Genomic DNA, 24725 nt, shown 5'->3' on the forward strand with positions numbered 1-24725 from the left:
AGCAGTTGGCGATGCTTACATAAATACATTTCAAATGTTACTTTACTAGAAATTCGTTGATCTTTACTACCTAGCTGTAGTAATTATTAAATCCTTATTCCAGAAGTGCACAATCTTAATTGTTATCGTATACTTTCCAGATGGAATAATTCTGCTGCGTCTACTACATTAGAAGTACAATCACATTTTTGTAAAATTAATAGGGTATTATATAGTAACATCTATTTTAAACAATTTAGCTGATGCTAGAGGACTATTCAACTATCCAGACGTGATGAATACAAGTCAGGAAGTGAGAAATTGCATGGATGTAATCAACTCGACCTTCAGAATTTTTATCTTTTAATTTCTTTTAGGAGATTTTGAGTCAATGAATGAAGCAGTATCCATGGATACTGTTCAGGATACAAATGAGATTTGATGTACAAAGTTTATGGTAACGTATACAAAGGTGACGTACACATATTCTAGAAGTTTCCGGGTTTAATGGAATTGCGATGAAATACTATGGAACCACGTACTGTGTCCCATTTTTACAACTTCATCTCCTGAAAATTTATGTAGGAAGTTCTGTTCATCACTGTCTCGGACTACAACAGACTATTTTTTTTATAAACCTGTCAATTATCCACTGCACACATTTTGGATTTCCACAAATAGAAGGGGATATAATCCAGAAAGCCACTGATAGTGGTACTAACGGTATCTAAGGTAAGGATAAATGTGAATGACGTAGGGGCTTATGTAAAAAAATGACGGGTCTGTGACATAATTCGTAGAATTTAACCTACAGTATTATCCATGTATACCTTACCATAAATGTATACAGAGTAGTATTTCTGGTGTATAAAAAACAAAAAAAAAAACTGAGAGGAGTGGTTGGTGTTGATGCGAGTTCATAAGGAGGTAGACTCCAAGAATAAGTCCATTGTGAGCAAAACATTTAGCATCCGATACGGAAGTGCGCATGTGAATATGAAAGAACAAGTCGGATTCTTGTTGAGAGTTATGGTGAAATATCGAGAAGAACTTAGAAAAGTAAATAAATAAACAAATAAAATAAGTGAATACATACTGAAAATAGTCGGAATTAAATGCAAAATAAAAAGTAAACATTAGGAACTGAAGGAACATAAATAAAAAAAATGACGTTAAAGAACTCAGTTATTTCGCCATCATTCTGGATTTTCAGACGTCGATAGTATGAAATGAAGGAAGGAAGATTGTTTCCTCTAAGCTTTTTTCAGATTTTTCTATCCATAAGCAACAGTAATTATGAAAGAGTTCAACGTGTAACCTGCTATTGTTTGCAGTACAAACGACATATTTTTCTGGATATTGAAATATTAAACGAATTTAGCAGCAAGATTTTCTTTTCTCTATTCCAAGAGAGTGAAAATAAGATATTTTCAAAGATGTCTTTCCAACTATAGCATTTGTTTTTTATTTGTTAGTAATCATATTGAACTGGTAAAGAAAAATAAAAGGAGCAACAATTTCATTCGCGTTCTCTTGTTATCGCGTGACCGAATTTCTTGAAAGGGAGAAGGTGTTTTGCAGCTTTTCGGCTAACTTCGTAGAGAGAAACAAATCTTGCACAGATAAGAAAAAAAAAATAGAATAAAACAAAGTTAAGAGTATGAAGATAAAGGAGGCGTTGGCAAAATTTGAACTCCTAACCTCATCTCTAAATATTTGAGCACTAAGGAAAGTTATTCGATCCGGAAAGGTTTAAAAATGAATGGATAGGTTATATATCTATTTAAAATTTCACACAGTCGTATTTTTATTTAAAAGATTTCAAAAATATATTTGGAATAAATTAACTCGTAGGATTATGATATCAAGAATTTTTTTTTGAAAGAAAAGTGATTTGAGTATATGCTCCCAAAATGCAGGAATTATAATTGTCCATGGTTTTTAAATTCAATTAATAAACACTATTTATTCAATGAGACAACTAAAAATTAGTTTAAAATGAAATACTTATCGGATTTTGGAACATTATTCCATGAGAAACGGTGAGGAAAACGTTGGAGGATAACACAAGAACCTCTCACTCACACCGGTGTTACAAACATTCCCTTAGAATCGCGCTTGAGCAAGCAGCATGCTAATCAAATGAGTGTAAAGGCAGAAGCTTAGCTGAACGGAGCAACGTGGATTCGTGGAAATTGTAAAACTTTTAACTCATAAGCTTCTTAAAATCCACATATTATTATCCGTTTTTCCTCACTAAAAAAACTGCAACATAAATTAAAATATTGAATTATTGAGTTCTCACAAAACGCTATGTGTACGAACCCCTGAGAGCCCGATGATATCCGATCCAGAAATTCCAGGCACGGCCCGCTTCACATCTCGGATTTCGTAAATGTCCTAGGCTGAGGATGATATGTGTGTTACTTTGCACCCTTAGTAAAAATGTATCATAATTGTTTCATAAAATTTAAAATTAAGAACAAAAAACTATTGTAAAGCACTTTTTTTCCTGGACTAAAGAAGGAGTAACTTTGAAAAGTGACATTTCGCTACTACTCTTATGAGATATCTCCTCAGGTACACATTTTATGGATGAGAAATTACGAAAGAGGAGATTTCTAGTTCGACTTGGGACCTCTTTACCATGATTATTTTAAACACAAAATAATGGGCTTCGGTAAGTTTCAGGTTGACAACAATCCTATCTTACTTTATCAAAACACAAAAAAACCTTATTTTTTAGGTTTTTCAAATCCAAATAAAAAATTTTTCTTCAAAAAAAGAGTCATAATTGGGTTAGATGTAACAAATCCCAGCCTTTAACCTAATCTGCGTGTGACACACAGGTCCCTCAAGCTAAATCCATGTGTATAGTTATCACAAGGATGGCAACTATGTAAACAATATGGATTATTTTAAGGATACTACCACTTGGAAATGTAATTATGCACTGAGAATATACGACTACGCGAAGACAAAAATTCAATAGAGGTAACAATTTCATAGATGTATGTTCCTGGCTTACACAGAGATTTACATGAGAATTCATCATGGAACTCGTACTGAAATAAAAATGAGAGCTGTGGAAATGACAACATTACTTCGCCATGCTGTTTACTGTTTACGCTCACTCATGGATAACATTTATATGGTTGTTAATCTGGATTGCTAGAAGTTGTATTGCTAGACAGAAACCCTTGCAGTTTTTTTTTTCGGTGCTTCATCCTAGTATAGCTTGGATTTTTTAAAAGTCTTTTACAGCATTTCGAATACATCAACAATATTTCTGGAATAATAATCATTAAAAGGCTATTGTGCTTAGAATTCCGCGTTTTTTCTCAAACCACAACGAAACTGAGATATATCCTGGCAGCAATAAATTTGTAACATTATGATTTTGAAGTAAAATGAGAGAAGTGGTCAATTAATATTCTATAGAGATGTGAAGGGGGAATTCTTACTACGTAACTAACGTTACTAGTTAAATTTTAAACAGTGTAAGAATTTCAGCTCGGAAATAAAACAGTGGTAGCAATCTCATCTACGATTTATGGATGTCAAATTAAGGATGGCGGTTTTTCCAGTTTTTGGAGAAGAAGAATGACATGTTTGATATTTTTTCCGCCACGGAAAGGAGTGCACCACTTTTCATTTCCAATAAATTAGTTTCCAATTTTTCTTCATTGCTCTAATTCTGAGAACGTGCATTCACGTTTTTTGGTGCACCACTGGTGCAAGTGAATAAATAAAAAAAATTATTTTGTGTAAAACTTTCTTTGAAACTTTCGAATTTCCACTTTTTTGAAACTATGCAAAAATTTTCATTTTATTGTGTTATGCACTGGAATTGCTGGAAGAGATAGGAAGAGGAGGATCTGTTGCTGCATAAATCCAATAAATCCGTAATGAAAACAATGAAACGTCTCGGGAAAGCACAAGTTATGCCAAAGTTGTGGCTTTAAATTCGTTTTTGTCGAGAAATTTTTTTGTAAAGATAACCTTTAGCTAAAAACTAACCAGTTAGTAATAATACTTGTAACGGTTCCATTTTTTTTTGGGAACAAGGTCATAATATATGATCAGTGAATGTTTGCTAAAAACCCTCAAAACATTGACTATCTTAAAAGAGGACAATAAATTCGGTAATTTGTTTACTTATTTGTAAGTTTCTGTACTCAGTATAGTGTACGAATAGTATGTGGTAGAAAAAGATTAAATCATGACTGAACAAAATGAATTCGAACGAAATTGTCCGTGGAAAGTGTAATTAAACGCAACTGGACTTGAATAAACAAATCGTTAAACCTTTTACGAGACGATGATGAAGTGATATGAGAAAAATAATGAATAAATATATATGAAAAATAGCAGACATGCAGACATATGTGTTTAACCGGTTTTCAATGGGCCAAGGAACTTCCAAGGATAATTGTAATTTTACGATTAAAAGATAAGGTGATTGTACGATACAATGCTGGGAATCAATGATGAATTAATGATATCCAGAAAATTTGTTGAAAGTGTAAAAGTGGAGGATACGAAAGAAAAAGGATCAACGTTCAGAATTCCTTCACTCGTCTAGTACATCCACGTAATCGCTATTACTGCGCTAATGGCGAACTAATGGGTGACGACGCCAATTAGATGTCCTCGAAACAAATCTTCTGCTATCGTCACAACCTTTGCTGTAAACAAGAGGACAAACAGTGATTCTTTAAAAAAAAAACAACATTCTAAAACTCGGATTGTAATTTTGAGTGCCCAAATTAATTAATTAATTTTTAAAATGAGTTTATTGACACTGGAATACTTGGTTTTTTTGACGAGTACTTCAATAATTTAATTATTAAATTAATGCCTACCTTTGAAAAAAAGTTTATACTTATACTTTAGTACTACGTTTGTTCAATGTTATTGTATATGTGTTCCGTCATTTTGTTGTTGTTTTCTTTTCGTGTTTAAAAATAGTAAACGATTCTCAGTGAAAGTAAGCGAAAAAACTTAATTTCAGTTTGAATTTCGAAACTTTTTAGGTAGAAAAAGCCTTTATTTTATTGCCACGAAGGTTGAAGAAAGAAATTCATTCTCACGAAATTAACACGTTAATAAAATTGCCAATCAATCAATGAATAAAGTACAGTGTATGGTAGTACATATGTGATTAGGGGTGAAATTAGCTGGAAGTTCGATTCGGAGAACTGCAAGGATTCTTGATATCCTAACACAAAGCAATCCTTCCGCGATTCCTACAAGAACACAACATGTTCTCGTCCTGTCATTTAGTTACTAAACGGCAAGATAGGAAGTATGACCTTCAATGACGAATTTTGAAGCAATTCCATGGATTTTGTTTCCAAGAAAATGGCTGCGCAAAGCTGTGTCGTAATTTTCGAATAGTGATATTCTGATATAATAACTAAGTACATCGAACGACATCCTTACGGAAGAGAAAAACGTCTTCAAAAATATCTCCAGAGGAATTTGTGGCAAAAACAAATGTCTCAATGATAAGTTAGTTTTTCTCAAAAACAAAGAAGGAAGTCCAAGAAGAAAAAATGGTTCTTCTTGCATAAGAGGAGGTACACTTATTGATTGAAAAAATCCCAGATGAAGCTGTTAAATACAGGTAAAGACATCCTAGACTATATTCGAACAAACAGTGTAGTGTAGTGTATTCTTGTTTTTTTTTTGTTTTAAATTGAAAATCTTTTTTTTTTCGTGGATTTCAGCTAATTACCAGTTATTTTCCTGATTCCAACTTTTTCACCTTTCTTCTTCACACGTGGTCATTTGCAGCTCTTCAGGAAACTAATGAAATTCCCTGTAAGACTGATGGCATCAGATTTTCCTCGACTCTTTTCAGCTGTGGATGTTGAAAGGAATGATTTTTTTCTGATGATTTCTTAATGTGAAATTACTACAAATCTGTTATTGTTAAGCTTATCAACAGGTGTATTCACAAATCATTTTTTATTATTTTAACCTTTATACATGAAGCTCTCAATTTACTTAGTGGATTCCTGTGCGCACATATCGGATACCTTGGGAATCCATGTTAATAGTGATGAAACACAATAGGGCGAAAATAAGAAAAATAGAGGGTAAAATGAAGGTAGAATAAAATAATACAAACAATACATCTGTAACCTTTCTAATACGCTAATTCGTATCCCACTACATTCCAGAAAGATGCAATTTAATAATACTTATTTGATAATACATTTGGTAACACTTACTTTCATATGACAATATCTAGTGTTAATCATTGAAATTATTTTAGTTACAATCTGAAATAACACGGATACACATACAAAACACTTAAAGTACATAAACTCTTGCTACAATAATTTAAGTACAATTTCAAATTACTACGAACAAGAGCATTTCCTAGCGATCATTCCATTAATATTTGCCACTGTTATCTGATTATCCTGGTTAAGATATACGATTTTTAGGGTGTCGTACCTAAAAAAAAAACAAAAGCATCGAATGACATTTCAATAAACCTCAGTGTTAAATAAAAAATAAATAAATATTTTACTCAGAAGGATGACAGCAACCAACAGTGTTTGGTTTGGCGTGGATAGGAGACACAGCGGCTTCGTTGGCGAGACGAGTATGTGTAGTGAAAGGAAGCTGAAGAAACATTTTTGGATCAATAATAACCGTTTGGAGATGTGGAGAAGTCGGTAAGAGCTTCGACTGCGATTATCCGATCGACGGTTTGAAATCGCTCTACATCCAACCAAGTAGTTCGCCTCTTCTGAAGGCCGATAGATTGGTATTAGACCTGTCCGGGAGGATTAAAACAATTGTTTTATTTACCACCCGCGTTATTTATTTATTGATTCCTCATCTCCTTCATTGACCTCAATTAATCCCACTTTTTTTTGGAACGACATTACTCGAAACCCAACGTGTCTGAGATGACTTTTCTACAGTTTACCGGATCTGTGAAAATCGGCTACCAGATATGACGGATATTAATGTGAGAGGATATTAATGCGCTAGAAAATTAACTCTAGAAATTTTACTCAATAGAAAATTCATTTCAAAAAAACCTTTGGAAAATTTCGGGCAATGACAAACAATTGTCTTGCCAGTTTTGCACATACTTCGATGTGGTACTACAGCCCAGATATTTTGACAAAATATAGATTTTTTTTTTTCAGGAATCGTTGACAGACATGGCCGGAAATCACCGATTGTAGTTCATTTTTCTACTAATTGAGAATCCGCCGTCTCTTTCTGAGTACAATCTCTTGGGTTCACAACATAGATTTCCGATTAAGCTTTCAAAAAATCGTCTGGATCCATGAATTTGAGATTAATTCCTCCTTTCTTATTGTTTATAGGTTTTAGTGCAATGTTTAGCAGATAAAAAATACTAGAAACTCAACAAACCTCTTTTTTTGTGCACTCTCCACGGCAAATATGAGCATTGTACCTTTGTGGAGCAAGAATGAAATCCCAACCGAATTCCACAAAATCCACCTAAATATGTCCTCGTTTTGTTTGAATGCGGTATTACTCTTTCAGATTCATTGTACTGGTTGTTGACAAACTATAATAATTTGTGGTATATCACGTGAACAATGTGTTTACAATGTTAACTGGTATTTGCGTCATCATGGAACAACTGTACTGGTTGTTGTCCAGCAATTCACTCAACTTGTGAACATTTCCGGTCGCTTGAAGTGTACGTGAAATCAACATGAAGCATATGGTCGAATAAAAGAGAACAAGCTATAGTTGAAAAAAATTGTTAAGAGAGTTGTCAATAAAAATATTTTTTAATTCTGGATTCCCTATATCTGTCTGATCAGGGACTACTTAACAGGATCAGTTTTTCAAAAAGAAGCACTTTTAAAATCAACGCTTCATCGTATTGTACTCTTTTTCGGTCTCCTTCTTTTAATTTTTTTAGTAGGTCATATTTCTCTGAATTCTGTTCTGTGTGGTCTTCCTAGTTGACCTACGTGAACGTGTGGGATATCGATAAATTTTGATCTACAAACCAAAAAGAACGAAACAAAAACGGAAAAAACGCGGAATTTCAAAATTTCAAAGGAAACAAGGAAAAAAGCAACTAAGGCAGCTTTACTAGAACTTAGCTTCTTAGAAAAATCCTGTCTGGCTTTACAAGATTCTTATTCTCTAGAGATTTTCTGTATCCATCCAAAAGAGCCGATACAGTCTTCTTGAGTAGCTCTGTTATGAGATCTTCGGAGTCTCAAAGTTGTAAACACTTTAGCCGTTTGTTTCTGTTTCCTTCAGTTGTTTCTAGAAGTCAAATCTCTGTTGCTTTCAAGAAAACAAAACAGTAATGAACTTGTTATAACGAATATAAGAGTTCTGGATTTTCCAGGCAATATATCACTGAAAACCCAACAAAACCCACATAAAGGTCGTGAAGACAGCATTCTGATTCCATCGTAGACTCCATGCAAACATTTGTTTCTCGTCGAGATCTTGCTGAGACGGAAGAGTAGAGCTGGATGCCAAGAACCATGTTCTATAAAATCCTATGATCCGATTATTTTACTTTTAAAAACAGGTTAAAAATAACCACTTAGAAAACTTTTGTGATTTTATTTGTTGTTGACACCAAATGCTAATAACCATCCGAAAAAAGAATCCTTCCCTTACCTCTCTATGATCATAAAAACTACAAATGACCAGGCAAGAAGAACCGATAACAGAATTAAATTTTTTGACTTTTTTAAGACTTGCGCAGAATCTCGAGTTACTGGAAACTGCATTTGAAAAATATGAATGACAGAAAGAGAACAATTTTCCAGAATTGAGGTTATAACTTGAGTTCTGTTTAAAAACAAGTTATTCAAAGCTATAAGAGCGTTAAATAACAGTAAAAAATAACCTGTATGTTAGAAAATATTCTCATTAAACTCTTTTTTTTACGAAAGTTGACGGAACTAATTAAAAAAAGAAGTCCAGAAAGTTCCATGACGACGGAACTCAGACATATCTATGTACCTTGGTATGTATCCATTCTTTGTAAATAAAAAAAAACAATGGATACTGTTAAAACAACATTTTCGTTGTCTTAGCCATATTGTTATTTATAAACAAACCTCAGATGGGTCACTTATGGTTTGCGGATGAATCGCAATATTATAACCGTCCACAAATGCTTCCACAAACAACCCCATAACGGAATCTTCTGTCCACCACCTGTAAGAATCCTCGTAATTATCAAGGATTCAAAAGTTCTTATGTTTCATGAGATTTACAAGTAAAATTTGTGAGGAGTAATTTTTAAAAATTGGATATAATAAAGTAATGTTATTGAAAATTTGGAGTTTTGGTTGAAAAATATTTTGCATGACCAATTCTTTGCAATCCAGAGAAGAATCGTTCAAACATGGAAGCACATTTAAATTGATCTCATCAAATGCAACAAGCGGCAAGCACTAACCGCTGCAGATCATCCGGCTTCAACTGGATTGAAATCCTCATAGGTTTGTGGATATGTACAGCTTTTACTGCTGGTTCATCACCTACCTGGAAAGCGGAAGTAAATATTTATAAATACAGAATGAAATATACACGATAATGTCACATTATTTACCAAATACGACCAAATATGGTTATGAATAATATTTAAACTCCATAAACTGCATGGATTTGAATAAATAATAAAGAATTTAAATAAGTATTTAAATTGTAACTAACTAGTTCTTTACCAAGCCATTCCGTAGCCGTTCTTTGACCACAATTTCGACTTCTCTAGCCTCATTTAACTCAGCATTAGGGGAGAGAAAGACTTGAAGAGTGACATGAAAGAAAGCTATAATTTTTTTTGAGCGTATTCAGTTTAAGAAAAAAAACGATGCAGGATGTTTTAGGACCAACTTTAGCGATCGTCCTCTGTTTCGTCTGCTCTGATACTGGAAAATGTGCCACCAATGATGACCCGTGGTCCCCTCCTCCTGGAAAAACTTTTTTTTTTCTAGAAAAATAATTTACTTGCCGTTATTATACATTATTTAGAATAGACGAAGCTTACGAGAAGGATCAACAGCGAATACAAATGTCTTCTCCACTTCCTCTTCAACTCCTCGAAGATGACGTTCATGCTTTTCCACTCCATGAATAATTGATAAAAACTTTGATTTCACTGTCTTTGAAACACGCAGTGTGTCGAAATTTTTCAAAGCTAATGCTTCTGAAAGACGATCCTGTAACAGTATCATTAAATATTCAGTACCATTATTTTCTTGGAACGAGAAATCCTTTTTTTTTCTCATTATCTACCTTTATGGCTAATATTTTCTCCTTCTTCATTTGCTCGAAACATTTTGTAGTGTTGTCCGGATTAGATGAATATACAGTACGACATGTCTCGTGGGTAACGAACAGGACTATTATGATCTTGACTGCACCGTTCATAATGCACGTTGTATTGTGAAGTGTCTTGTCGGGTGTGGGACAGGAAGTAGCAGAGATGAAAAAATTCCCTATAAAAGACACTTTTGAACTGTAAAAAAAAATGAATCTCCTGGAACTTGGGAAATATTTTCACGGTTACTTTCAAAAATTTTGCTCATTATCAAAGAGTTTATGGAACTGCACCGCAGCTTACTGTAGTCTCTGGACCGTACCCTCAGCTGTGAACACTCAATGTGTACCTCCTTATACTTTTCTTACACTTTTGTAAGGAATTCTCCTCTCAATATTCAATTTTTACATATTTTATTGGAAATATGAGCAGAAATGAGGGATTCGCAGCTGTATCACTGGTGTCATAATCATATCTTCCAGAACTAATGATGAATTTCTAGCAGATTCTTGACGATCTCTAGTAACAACGAGAACTGGTCCCCCACAGATCCTAACAGGGGAATGAGTTCCTGTTAGATGATGTTCTTCTACTACTACAATACTCGTTAAAGTTTAATGATCATTTTGAAAAATCAATAATAGTAAGTTTTGTCTTCAAGCAAAAAAAGTAAAGCAGTGAGGGTTTTTCTGAAAAAAAGTGGTTCAATTACGAACTGTTGAAATTGATGGCTGGATGTTAATAAAATTCGTGCTAAGAAAATAAATAATAATACCTGATAAAATCAGGAATTGAAATCGTGTTAAGGATCTACGAGTATTTTAAGTTTACAGGGATTACAAACCATAGCCGTAGATACGCTTTACATTCAACAAATCTGGCTGCAGAAATCCTTAAAAATATTCAAAAAGTTATAGTCGATATAGGAACAAGAAGAACTAACTTTATTAAAAGTCACTTACTCTAGTAAGCTATGTTATCCATGAAGTTAAAAAGTGGTTAACAAAAATTGCTTAGTATGGTTGGAACTACTACAGTTTCGTTGGGGAATTTTAACATAAAAACTGCTTCATATGAATTTATGAGGATTTTTGAAAGGTCTAAAAAATTAGTTGGTATTCTTTACAATCCATGAAATAGTTGACGGGCGGCGAATATCTGACACCTGGACAATGGTTTTTGTACGCATCTGACACTTGTCTGGGATCTCCTCCGTGGACTTTCCATAGAATTCCACTGATTGTTTTTCTTTGCAAATTTTTAACGGACTGCTCAGGGCTGAATCATTCTCAGCATTTGTTTCCGAGGATCATGAAACTAAAAAGTGTCAGAGTGTCTTGAATAGAAGCTTAGTGACGTCAGTTTATACCAGAAATATTTTCCAACTTTTTTCTAACTTAATAATAAGTATGTACATCCTTTTTCGACATCTGAATAGATAAGTAAGTACAGGAAAAGCTCAGTGTTTTCTTTTTTGTTGTGGTGAACATTCTCGAAGCCGTTCAACTGTTCTACATGCCATGCTTTGCTCAGTCTCATCCCCTTTCTTTTGTTTCTCCCGTCTTTCCGGAAATACATTACATCATGTACGCTTCGAAGTCCTCAATCACACGGTTTCCTCGAATTATCAACTATCCCTGTTTCATGCAACTGAAATAACACTGTCTTTTATTTTGGTTCGTTCGTTTTTTTTTTGTTCATACTAATAATGTGAATAAAAAATAACTCGGTATAAATGAATTTTATAACATTACTCTGAGCTTTTTTGCGTAAAACTAAAAGTGTTGTAATGTGTAAGAAGAAGTATTCACCTCAGTCCTAACTGGGTTAGTGAAGAGTGAATAAAATCCCTTTTGGATCAAATAATCAAGAAACCAAGTAAAGGCCAGCAAAAAAAAAAACTTCAGGTGACCAATGCTTATTTTTTGCACTTTTTTGAGCACCGAAATAATGATCTAATCCTTTCCTTAATCGTTTCATAAATTTCAAAAATATATTTATTTTTTGCTTCACAGCTATTCAATATTTCTAAGCCCATGGCAGAGAACTGAACTTGCTAAACATAGTTCTATCAACGAAAAAAAAAAGCATTTATGAGTGTTGGTCCCATTTTGTTCTCGGATGGTCGACTGAAAGTGATTTGAGTTGAGATGAGAGTTCACTAATTCGACCCGATGCATCATTTTTGCAGCAAAAGAACAACGTCATGATTTCGTTTTTTTTTTCTTAGCAAAGTTGACATATTCAATGTTTTGTGTGATAGTTGATAGATCCGGGAAGTGGGATGATAAGGGAAAGGGAGGAAGTCGGTTGATCGCGATGAGGAGTCGGAGGAACGGAGGACAGCAGGCGCTCGGCAGGTGTGTATGTGTGTGTGAGCGGGGCGAGAACTGCATCCGAGAGACGGACGAGACGATCTTAGCCATCGCCTCACATGTACACGTAGATTATTTCACTTATTTCTATTTTACTACTATATATTACAGCTATTACTTACAACTTTCATCAATCTGACATCCGTAAATTACGACCTGTCTCCTACAAGTCATTTTTTTAGTGTTCCTAAATCATAATCCTGCTCAAGTTCCTACAATTATCCAGAATTCCACAATCTCTTCCGAATGCTCCACAAAACCCATCGTCTTCCTACAGACAATCAAATCGTATCCGTCGGCATTTCAAAGATCATTTTTCTATTGTTTTACTGAATCAGATAACTCGAATTTTGTTTTTCTACAGCGCCGTGCTTCCCTACCAATGTCCTCAAATCCCACTGGGGATCATTGATTTGTTCCAGAAGACTGAATCCCACATTTGCTAGGCAGAAATTCATATAATCATCTGTAGTCAAATATTTCACCGCTGTCACTAAACAAGTCTTCCCACTCGGGTTATGTTTATCCAAATACAAATATATTAAAAAAAAATGGCCTTTGTCGTTTTAATTGCTAGAAATGATGTGGGTGGTCGGAGCACGGCTTATGATCATTCACTCATCAATTTTTTTCTTCTAAAGCTGACTTGTCACGCTTCCAGTAATAAATCGGATTTCGTAATCCTAGTTTTTTTTTCTCGAACGTTCTGAAATTCGTATTTGAATTTCAGTTCTCATAGAATACAGGAAGCTTCCTATCGTCTTGGCTTCACTTCATCCACGTTATTAATAGGGCATATGCCCAACCATGTCCGAACGTTTACGCGAACGAGTAAGTCCTTAATATTTGTCATCACAATGGACCAATTAATCCAAAAATATTTTATATATGTTAAAAAATTGTGATATTTTGCAGCTTGGATACTTCTCTGAGGAACTAGATGGTCAAATACGGTCCGCGTCACCGGCTGGATCGCGATCACCACGTCGATCCAGTCGATCTCCTCGGCCACCAAATGGGTTGGTTCTCATTTTAGAACATATAGCCAGTTTTTTTTTTCACGAAATTAGAGATCTTTCTATTAGTCTTCTAAATTCTGTAATTATGATACATTTCACTAATTCCCGAATCATTATTCTTTTTATTTTCACTTTTTTTGTTTGCATATTGCAGCAGGCAAATCCACATTTTCTCTAGAGATCTGTTTTTTTTTCATGAATAATTATGCGAGGAAGTTAGTGTCGTGCATTAGTAATTATAACCTATTCCTAAACTGCTCAATTAATTTTAAACGAGTGAATTTCCTGAACCAAGTTCTACCACTTTACCACAAAAATGGGTAGTTTTGCCGAGTTACGATCATTCTATTGGCTACTAGCTTTTCATTCATTCTCCTACAGTACCCAGAATATTTGCTAATCTTTCATCCGGTGATGAGAAGGTTCTCTGGAGTGTTTATATGTATGAGGAGGATAAGCACACGACTCAGTACAATTCGTCTATCGGTGGTCATTGTTTGGGCGATGACACGCCAGTGTGTTACACAGGAACCGACGGACACCTGATGCAGCTCGACAGCCCTCACCACACTCCCGAAACTATTCACGCGTCATCAATCAATACATATGATTAACACGAAAGAATAGTGAGAGTAGCGGTAGTTGATTCAGGATTAGTGCTGATCGAGATCTCATACACGAGACGGGTAAAGTATAAATTTATAGCAGTGAAAAGAGTGCACATAAAATCGTGGACACTTTTCTACTGTTACTTATAGATCCGAGATACTGATAGCAGGTATTTGCCAGATCCTTAAAGCCAACTGTCGTGTCGTATCCGTTATACTCGTATGTCAAAAGTACATTACGAGTTTGATATGAACGATTTGCCACAATATGTTCCTCAAGTTGTCTGCTGACCTCATACGATGATGTTCAGGACATGACATATGACAACTGAGTTTACAATGTGTGAACAATTTTCAATATCATCATAAATTAGCTTAGAAAATATCTGTAAAATATTTCATGACGTCATTTAGCGACCGTGTGGTGTCATGTTACTCAGAGGTTTACGTCATCCCATCCGCTCATTCTGTTATCACAGTTTTTAACTCAACTGAACAAGATGTATGATGAGGAAAAAGTTATGAGGAAATATTTATATGGGACCATGGAGATGAATAACAAAAGCACGTTTGACCACAGGAATCAGTAGTCAAGCAACTAAAATTAAAGATTTTCGAAGAATTTAGTTTTATTTAAATTTCTAGAATGAATTTCTATCAACAATAAATAGTCCATGAAATAGTTGTTCAATCATATGAATAGCTTTACTTTCTCATTTTTCTCTGGAAAATATAATTTTTTTACGGATTATAGTTGTCGCCGGAGAAGAATGACAACGCGCTTATAATTTGAGTAAGAGGAGAACAATAAAGAAGTTTGATATTGTGGAACAAACATAATTTTCAAATCAATTAATGCCTAAATTAATCAAAATTGATTAATCTTTGAGTTCGGATTAATTAAGAGGTAAAGGGTATTCCAGGAGTTGAAAGTTGCTATGAACTCTTCGTTGCACTGAATAATTACGCAAAACTGCGTACAGTAAGGGAAAAAATTTTAAAGTAACCTACCGATTTTTCTTGTGAGAAAATTCTGGAACTGTGAAGGAATTAAGAAAAAAACTCACAAAAACTGTCAAATCTAAACAAATCAAATCAAATTAATTTGAAAAAAAGGAAAAAGACAAAAAAGACAAGAAAGTTATTTCAGGGAAAGATTTGAAGGGAGTAGGTTGTAGAAAAGCCTATTCTACAGCTTGTTTTCTTCAATTTTTTTTTCCTGAAATTCTTTAATTTTTTTTTCTCCAGATATATGTGCTCCAAAAATGCTTATGCCATTTTTTTCTGTAGTTCTAGTTTTGATTTTACTGTGTTTGGTCCTAAACGGAACAGTTACCGCAAATTTTTTGAATGTCAAAAGACTTGGTTGTAGTTCCAGAGAGCCGGCGATTGCGGTAGCGATACCGTTAGTACGTGATTCTCGTCCCGATATTACAGCATGGCCTGCACCACCACAAAATCTACCGTTAACCTGTATTAGTGGAAATGTACGGTAGGTATTTGATGTGAAATTATGAGTATCAACTAGTTTTTTTTTATATGCTCATTGACTTATTTCTAGGACTCCCATAGCAGCACCTGTACGACCATCAGTTTCACCTGTAGCCGTATCACCGGTATCAAATGGTGGTAGTACTAAGACAGAAATCGATGATCCTACAACTTTACTTACTATGTTAAAAGTAGCGGCAGCAACAAGTGCTAATGGTAGGATTACGGACAATGAACCACGAAAAGGCAACTGAACCGTTTTACTATACTAAGTAGTGTAATAGTAATGTATGTGGCTTTCATCCGGCTTTCATACAACTAACACGCTTAGCATAGTTTAGTTCAGCTTCACTAGTAGTGCAAAAATACGTAATATGCAACGAAAAAATTTTAAAAAATTCCTATTTATAGGAGTTCCAAGAGTGCGAGAAACGGAATTGAAGAAGAAAATCCAGACACTTGAAGAGACTGTGGCTGAATATGAACGCCAAAAATACAATGTAATGGGAACATTTAGTGAATACAGGTAAACTGATCCTAATTCTTGGATCACTTCATTTTTTCAGTCCTAATTTTACTGCGCTGACACCTTCAATGTGCAGCACCATGAATTACATTTAAAAAATTCTAGAAAATAATTACAGTATGATAGTTTTATGACTAATTTGTAACAAAAACATAAGAAAGAACTCAAATGAGTGAAGGAACAATTCCAGAGAACGTGTGGCAGAACGTGAACGAAAACTCGAAGCTGAATATTCAAGTAAAATAATCGCACTCTCTGAGGAGGTATTAGGAGCGAAGAAGGATTTTGAGGCTCGTATGAAGAGTTTCCAAGCGTTACAGGTATGTTTATATACTTGAATGTTCAGGAATAATTTTTGATCAACTCTCCCGGAACTGATTCAGTCGAACTAATCGGCTTCCATAAGCTTGTTTTTGACATGAGAAGCTTATGAGTAACAGCTTATTTATTTCGAAAAGAAAATATTTCCAGGATAAATTTGAACGTGAGAAGGAACAAGCGTTAGAGAAACTACGACAAGAGCATCAAAAAGAGATTCAACTATTGGAGCAACGTTTCTCCGAATCACAATTGCTGAATCTAGAACAGAAGTATGTAAATTATTTTGTTTATAAAAACCTATTATTCAATATTCGATTAAGTTTCAGGTATATGATTGAAATTCAACGATTAGAAGAGGAGAGAAAATCGCTACGATCCGAGAAGGAACGCTTAGGCGAAACATTCGAGATGAAACTTCGACGAGCGCAATCACTTTATGAAACTGAACTCACCGCCGCAAAAATGTTGTACACAAAAGAATTGGAAGCACTGAGAGATCACGAGGATGCGCTGAAAGAAGAACTCTTAGCGAGGTGAGTTTCACGTCAAAAGATTTCAATTATAAAATGTAAAAACATTACATAAACTGCAGATGTGTAGCATTTATTGAGGCGTTTATTAGCTTAATGATTTCCCGTCTTACGATGTGGAAACTTTTCACATTCTCTCCCCTACATTTTTCTAATATTTACGAATTTTAGACAGGATGAGTTCCATGATCGTCTACAGGAACTGCAACATCAAGCCCGTAGAAGTCGAGATGAGTTGGCTAGCTGTAAAAATGAAGTGACAGCATTGGAACGGAAGCTCCAATCGAAAGAAGCTGAAGTTCGAGCGATCAGTAAAGAAGTGAGGAACAATTATTTGACAAGCTTCTGTGAGGGTCTCATACATCTTTATTTAGAGAAAAAAACACGAAATCAGAAAAAAACTAATTTTTATCATGACGGCACTTTCATTCTTTTGATTCCCAATTTTTTTCAACATTAATAATTATGAATTCTTTGTTCAAAATCGCTTGTTAAGTTGGATGATGCTCGAACTGAAACCAACGATGCCTTGAAACGTTTATCTCAGTCAGTTGCCGAATTTAATGAACATAGAGTGAAATTTCAACAACAAGAAGAGGAGCTAAGAAAAAAATCAAGTGGGTCCAATCTTTATATTTTTCACCTCGCTATGAAAAACAATTGAACCTTTAGAATTACTAAATGTGGTGGAAGCTGCAAAAACGAAACTTGAAGGAGTGATTCGTGATCTTCAGACTGAAGTTCGAGCTCTGAAGAATAAGGTTCGTAGATCCATGCTATACTGGATGTCAAAAATTTATTTCAATGTTTGCTATGTTCATTTTTCCGTTCCATAGGCATATATGGAAGAATCAGAATATAAATTTACTGTTATTCCTCATGAGTGCAACTTCATACCAGTAAACAGACCTAAATCTGTCAGAATTATTAAACATCCGGAAATGCTAATCCCAGATGTATTCCTTCCTTCCGTGATCCTTCCGTGATCTGTAGATAACAGTATTTTGTTCCGTTTCCAATCTCTCCCTTTCTTTCTCTTTCTCTTTCCCTTTCTTTTTCTCCTTCTCTCTCTCTTTCTACCTTTCCCCGATCACTTCTTTAAGCCATTACTGATTCGACCATGCTTTAATATTTTCCGGAGACTTGGATGAGTATTACATTCTCTCATCATTTCATCTTAATCATTTATGTAATAAATAATGATGTAGTAATTCTATTACTTCTCAATATTCAAAACTAGCTGAAAATAGACGTGTTTAGGTTGAATTTTTGGAAAAGGAGCGTGAAAATCTTCAAAGTCAAAGTGAAAGCCAAGCAAAATTACAAAATTCCCAAGTGAACGCTCTTGAAGCTGTAAGTTCTGTGTGTCTGTGGGTACAGTATTCATTTTAAAAAATCATGCACAATTTTTGCATGAATTTTAAGGTGCTCGAAAGTGTTACGAAAGAAAAGGAAGCGACCAAAGAACACTATGAGGGATTACTGGTAAAAGAACGGCAGCAGGTAATTGTTGATTTTTCAATTTTCTAAGAAAAACTCAAGATTTTCTCATAAAACTTTCTTTTTCAGGCTGAAGCTCGTGAACATGCGATGAAAAAAGAGTTTAGTAGTAAATTGAATGAACTTGAGGAACAGTACACTAGTTTGAAGGAGGATCTGGAACATTCGGCTCGATTGGATAGGGATGAACTAAGAGAAGTCAGATCATTTCAAAGTTTAAAGAAAAAAGGAATTAAATACGTATTTATTAATTCCATTTGGTAATTTTTTTCCAGGCTACACAACACGAGATTCAAACTCTTAGAACTGAAAAGACGTTACTTGAAGCGGAAGTCACTGCGTTGAAACAAAAGTTCCTGGATGGAAATGAGACTGAGGTGAAAGTAAACTGATGAAATGAACACAATTTTCTGGATAACTGTAATATTGTGACCGGTTAAAAAGCGTTCTCTATTTTTCAGGATCAACTCACGGAACAACTCAATGTTATTGTTAATGAAACAGCAGGACTTACACGAACATTAGAAGAATATCGTCAACGAATTAATAGCAAAGGTATGACGGTTAAAATGCTACGAAGCTGTGGATCCGAGAAAATCCACGTTTTCTTGGATCATTTGATGTAATAATAGAATTGGAAACTAAACATCCAGCTGTATTATACGTTACGCATGGTTTTTTCTCTAAAGTCCACATGTATATACGACAATCCTGGGAATATGATTACGCTTACGAAGGAATTCTTTCTAATGAGGAAAGAGTAATGAAGTTTGGTACTAGTAAATTTTTATGGGAAAACAACACAAAGGTTTCCTTAATGGCTGGACCACTCTATTTGGGAAGGTCCATCTTAGTTTCTCTCTAAAAATTACGACGTCAAGAGAATTCGAACATGGAAACAGGAGAAGGGTGATCAAATGGATATCCATACAATTTTCGCTCTTAATGCTGCTCTTCACGTCCAGGAAAACATGGATTGAAGAGGTGTAGTCCATTTCTAACGAAATTTTGATCGTTTAGCCCAAATTTTCCTTTCTTGGACCTAACCTATTGTTTTCTTGAGTTCATATAATATCTATAAAACTACTTTTCATAACTTAAAAATTCTCTCGATTAATTGTAGTAGTAATTTTGTATTTTTTTAACGATAACAAGGATACATTGATTCCACGTTTGTGTTCAGATGAGGAGATTACCGCACTTCGACGACGAGTCGACCAGGAACAGAGTCTATCCGAAGAGCAAATACGAGTGATCAAGGATGAACTTAGAAGTGAAATGCTGTCATCAGACGAATATCAGAATAGCCTCATGGAAATAGAACGATTACATTCGGAGGTTAGAAGAATTTATTCTGATTGCTGACCATTTACCATTCACTCACTCACACTCACTTCCTCAGATAGCTAAGTATGAAAGAAAACGTGAAAAAGAAGAAGAGGCTGAAAATGAAAGTGTCGAAGTGGTGAAGAAATTACAGGCGGAAAATGAAGAGTTGAAGGGGAAAATCCACGGCATGGAGGAGGTTAGCGTGTTTTAAAGATTTCTCTAGTTTTTTTTTTTGGTCAGAATTTTTGCGAATAATTTTGAATTGTCCTGAAAAGAGCAGAGAAACACAGAAAAGTGGATACAGTGTCCAAAGATAGACTAAAGCACCTGATTTCATTTCCTTTTCGGCAACTTCTTCCAGGCACCCATAAATGCTTATCAAATATTTTCATTACCGTCATTTTTTGAAATGGAAATATCTTAGCTTCATAATTTTTTAATTTTTTCAAAATACTTTTTTTCTAATCGAGTCTGAAAAAAATAAGGAAAACATCAACCAATTTTATATAATCGTTTATGAGGTTTCGTTGGAAGAAGTCAAACTAACTAACCTATGAAGGAGGAACAGTATAAAAATCAATTTTTAAATATTACCTCTAACTTGTCGGTATACTGTAGACGCTAGGATGACCAACATTTATTCTGCTTGATAGATGTTCTCATTAAAAAATAGCTTTTACCTCATCATACATTATAAATAGGAAAAAAACAACCTCTTCAACACCTTCCAGATGAATATTTAAGCGAGGAAATTTAGAGCAAAGGAGGCGAGGAATTGAAATCATTGATGTCTTCACTTATCGAAAAGGAGAAAGAATTATCATCTTTGAAGGAAGATGCGGCAAAATTGATAGGTTTCTGTTTAATTCCTTAATATTCCATCATATCCTTCACTGTAAATATAATTTTAGAAGAAAACGAAAAACTTCACAATGAAAAAGAACGCAGAAAGTACTCGGATGAAGCAGTAAGAGGGGGAATTTATAGACGATCTTCTAATCCTAACTTTTAGTTTTCTTTCATTTTATTATTTTTTCAGCTAAGAGAAGAGATGGCAATACTTCAAAGTGATAATCTTGAGAAAACAAGTCAGATTGAAGCTTTGCACGTCCGGTATTAAATCGAATTTACTTTTTCTTTCCTTTGTTTTCTTTAAATCCAGATTAATCCTTCAGAGTTAATGAACTTCTCGATCAAATGGGAGGAATTAAAGAAGAATTGGATAAGAAAACCGTTGAATTGCAACAAATCGGTGATCGTTCTGAAATGAAGTGAGTGCTTCCGCTTTGATTCATCATTAATTCCTAGATGTTTATGGATTCTTCTTTAATCATAGCCGTTCTCACTTCGTTTCATCAAGCACTCCATCCAATTTAATTCTGTTAACTCTGAGCTGTTGATGAAAATCTAAAAAACAAAATATGGGTGAATGTGAGACCAAATGGAACTTTTTTACATTCCAGACTAGAAGCGTCGAATCTAGATGCTGAAGAAAAAACTAGGATTCTTAGTATGGAGCACGAGAAAGTCGTCAGTCAATTTAAAGTAAGTTTTTTCTTCTCTTTGTTGAATCCTTTTTGAGTTAGGAAAAACCAAGGTTCATTCGTAGAGCTCAAAGCTTATAAAATTGATTGCACGTAAAACTGAATAGAAATTCTGGAATACTCTTTATATATATATATATATATATATATATATTCTTTATTTTAGCAACGTGAAGAACAAATGGAGCAAGAAATACAACGGTTGAAGCAAGAAATTAACGGTAACGAGAGCTCAAAGAAGCAGGTCGACAGCATTGTTGAAAAATTGAAAGAAGAGGTCCGGAAAAAGGAGACAGCGATGGGACAAATGGAAATTGACATCGGTGTACGTTTTTCTTGCAGTGTATTTAGTATATCGTAGGAACAACTTTTGAAATTTTTCGAAAGCCAACGAGAACTCGAGCAGCGTTTTATCATGATAATGGCAGTCAACAATTTAAAAAACTACTAAAATGATAAATTTTGCAAATTTCTATTCCAAGATGCCGATAACCCACCTGACCGATTAAGAACCAATTTACTCAAAATTTAAAAAAAAAACATTTAGGAAACAAAGAATCTGCTTACCGATAAGGAGCAGCAGCTCAAAGTAAATCAAGCAACAATCATCTCATTAGAAGAGAAGCTGAAGAAAAATAAGATAGAACAAGATGAGAAGATCCAAAAAATGCAGGAAGAAATGACAGCTCTCGTTGCTAGCCGCGAAGAAGAGCAGAAGTGAGGATTGTAGGATAAGAATATTCATTTCACCCTGAAAAATATCCTTTACTATAGACCGGAAACGTTTTGCATGGAAATCCAGACCGATCCTTTAAAACCGCCATCTCCAGTACAAATTGTGGATTTGGCCAGAGAAAAAGAGCTCAAATCCCGAATCGCTGAGTTAGAGCATGCTTTAGAGGTAAGAACTTTTTTTGTAATTTTATAAAAATGTTTAAAAAAAGGAATTTTTGAGTGAGATGTAAGTCTAGTGGTATTTCTTGTCAAAAACGAGGGGAATCTCACCCTTCTGCCCAAGTATGAACTTATCCTAGATACAAATTTGCAACAAAATTGAAAATTTCCAATAGATCCGTGAATTTTCAGATGAAGAACGATCTAATTGAAAAACTTCATGAACAAATACCAGATAAATCTGCAGAAGACGTATCGTTAAAGAAAAAGGATCGATCGGTAAGGAAATTTTATGGATCTTCTGATCTAAATCTTTAACAAAGCAATTAGGAATCACAAATATTATGTACCTATTTTTTTCTCTGTTTTTCTGTGGCAGCAATCGCATCCTGTACATTTTGTTCTCTATTTGCGAAGAAAAATCTCTAACATCTTCCTCGATTTCCTGGAATATTTCGTTTGATGCGGTTCATACGAATCTATGAGTCATTCCTCCTCTTTTTCTTTTCAATGTTTAGAAACACAGACGATTGCAGTGATGGTGTTAAAATATGTGCAGAATGTGCATTCATTCTTTTTTTTCTGTCTTCGTCATTCTTTTCCTCTTTCTTTTGTTCGCTCCTGTCTTTTAGCCATGTACACTTGAGGTCAACTGAAGATCATCTTTATTTTATTGCAATTCCCGGGCGCCAAAACAAAAAAAAACGAACGAAAGAAAAAAACAAACGTACGAAAACTCAGCAAGCGTAATTTTTTAAAGTACAAAATAAGGAACATTGGCAACCTCTCTGTTATGCTTTGGATTTGTGGAAAGTCCCATAACTTTAATAAATAACGACTACTTTTATTCAAATCATTTTCCAGCAAAGTATGACAAGTGGCGGTGTTTTTCAAAATTTCGTCAGCCAAATGAAAGATAAACGTGATGAAGCGAATGAACGAAGTAAGAAAAAAGAAGCCGAGAGAAAAGCGGAAAAAGCTGCTAAAGAAGCTGCTCGAGAGTAAGTGAGTTGACTATTTTTTGAAATTTTTATATTCCAATTAATCGATCGTGTCGTAGGATTATCAAGGAACGATCACCAATGCGTTCAAAATCACCGTCATTATTGACACGTTTACGCGATCGAAGTCCAGCAAAAACGCGATCACCTTTGGACAATCTGGAAACGACACCATCAACGTCAAGCAGGTATGTTCTTATAGATGTATTTACTAACAAAATCACTGTTAGTGTACAGGAATAGAAAAGTTGAAGGTAAAGTAAGCAAGTAAGTGGTCCAAAGAAGGTAAAATTCTTAACATTTCGATTGATTGATAGTCGAACATCGACCTAATGGTAGGTCATAATTCCTGACCTTCTACTCCTTGATGGGTCTCGTTTTGAAATATAACTTCTCTCATCCACCAATATACATGGTTACGGTAGCTTTTTCATATAAAATAAAATAAAATAGTTACGATGTGCTAACAAATATGTTCGCAAAATCGCCCCGCCATGTTCAATTTATTATTTTTAATGATAATTTTATCAATTTTAATTTAATTTTAATTAATTTTTTTAAATTTTTAATTTTAAAAAATGTTTGCCGTATGCTAATTCAGACATTGCTTCTGATATATTCATTTTTGACAGTTTATTTTATTCGTGGTATTATCTCCTCTTATTTTCCCATTTTTCCCCACCTATAAGCTTTTTTTTCGTCTTTTCCTCTAAAAAATGTAGAAATTCTGAAAGTTAAGAAATTACTTACTTTTCATAGCTCTTCTTCTCAGATTATCACATTTCCAGAGATTCCTAGATCCTTTATTTTTCTAGGAACCTTTTGATGCCTAGCGATGCGGAACGATTGGAACGTAAAGGTTCACCGTCACGACCTCTATTCAGTCGTTATCGAAAAGAACCAAGAGATACGGAAAAACGACCAGCATGGAAATTCTAGGCTGAAAATCCAGACGACCTGGAATAATGTCATGATGTAAAACGTTAACGTGGCGGTGGGGATTTCTAAACGCCCTCCTATCACCATCCTCCTTTGCATTTCACTACCATATGCCGTTTACATCTCTGTTCAGGACGTTTTTATCACGGCATTCGACTGTATGTATAACGATCAATTCAATTTGTTGTCTATATGCGAAATTTTATGCTTACTGCCTATTATTATTAGTTAGTATAATTCGGTGTCTTCTTCAAAATGTGTTGTCGGTCGTCGTTTGTTAGGAACGATAGGCACACAGAAAACTGTTTTTACCTCATATCATCAGTATTATAAAACGTTACTTCATTTTTCGTTCTGTTTTTT

The 24725-nt window shown here is 34.5% G+C and overlaps 2 protein-coding genes across 4 annotated transcripts; one reads left to right on the forward strand and one right to left on the reverse strand.

Moving 5' to 3' along the window:
• Window positions 1-6519: 6519 nt before the first annotated feature.
• RB195_025884 (uncharacterized protein) lies at window positions 6520-10395 on the reverse strand (the record flags this gene model as incomplete). Of its 2 annotated transcripts, none has more annotated exons than XM_064214208.1 (7): window positions 6520-6618; window positions 7387-7476; window positions 9078-9177; window positions 9422-9507; window positions 9859-9935; window positions 10013-10184; window positions 10261-10395. In XM_064214208.1, 7 exons carry the CDS (start codon window positions 10393-10395, stop codon window positions 6520-6522), a joined length of 759 nt encoding a protein of 252 aa, XP_064070089.1. The 2 variants fall into 2 exon arrangements, with proteins under 2 accessions (XP_064070089.1, XP_064070090.1); XM_064214209.1 differs by lacking the exon at window positions 6520-6618 and adding an exon at window positions 6638-6745.
• Window positions 10396-13467: 3072 nt separating this feature from the next.
• On the forward strand, window positions 13468-24362 carry RB195_025885 (uncharacterized protein; the record flags this gene model as incomplete). Of its 2 annotated transcripts, none has more annotated exons than XM_064214210.1 (30): window positions 13468-13491; window positions 13576-13679; window positions 15666-15779; window positions 15849-16024; window positions 16190-16304; window positions 16495-16624; window positions 16776-16894; window positions 16952-17158; window positions 17327-17474; window positions 17652-17772; window positions 17828-17916; window positions 18416-18508; window positions 18581-18658; window positions 18725-18853; window positions 18931-19032; window positions 19117-19210; window positions 19839-19993; window positions 20058-20180; window positions 20742-20838; window positions 20896-20951; window positions 21024-21097; window positions 21160-21255; window positions 21448-21529; window positions 21695-21853; window positions 22076-22245; window positions 22303-22429; window positions 22615-22701; window positions 23287-23423; window positions 23483-23611; window positions 24239-24362. In XM_064214210.1, 30 exons carry the CDS (start codon window positions 13468-13470, stop codon window positions 24360-24362), a joined length of 3459 nt encoding a protein of 1152 aa, XP_064070091.1. The 2 variants fall into 2 exon arrangements, with proteins under 2 accessions (XP_064070091.1, XP_064070092.1); XM_064214211.1 differs by having other exon boundaries at window positions 15849-15994.
• Window positions 24363-24725: the final 363 nt, after the last annotated feature.

This window comes from Necator americanus, chromosome X (genome assembly GCF_031761385.1).
Source record: "Necator americanus strain Aroian chromosome X, whole genome shotgun sequence".
NCBI classification, from domain to species: Eukaryota; Metazoa; Nematoda; class Chromadorea; order Rhabditida; family Ancylostomatidae; genus Necator; species Necator americanus.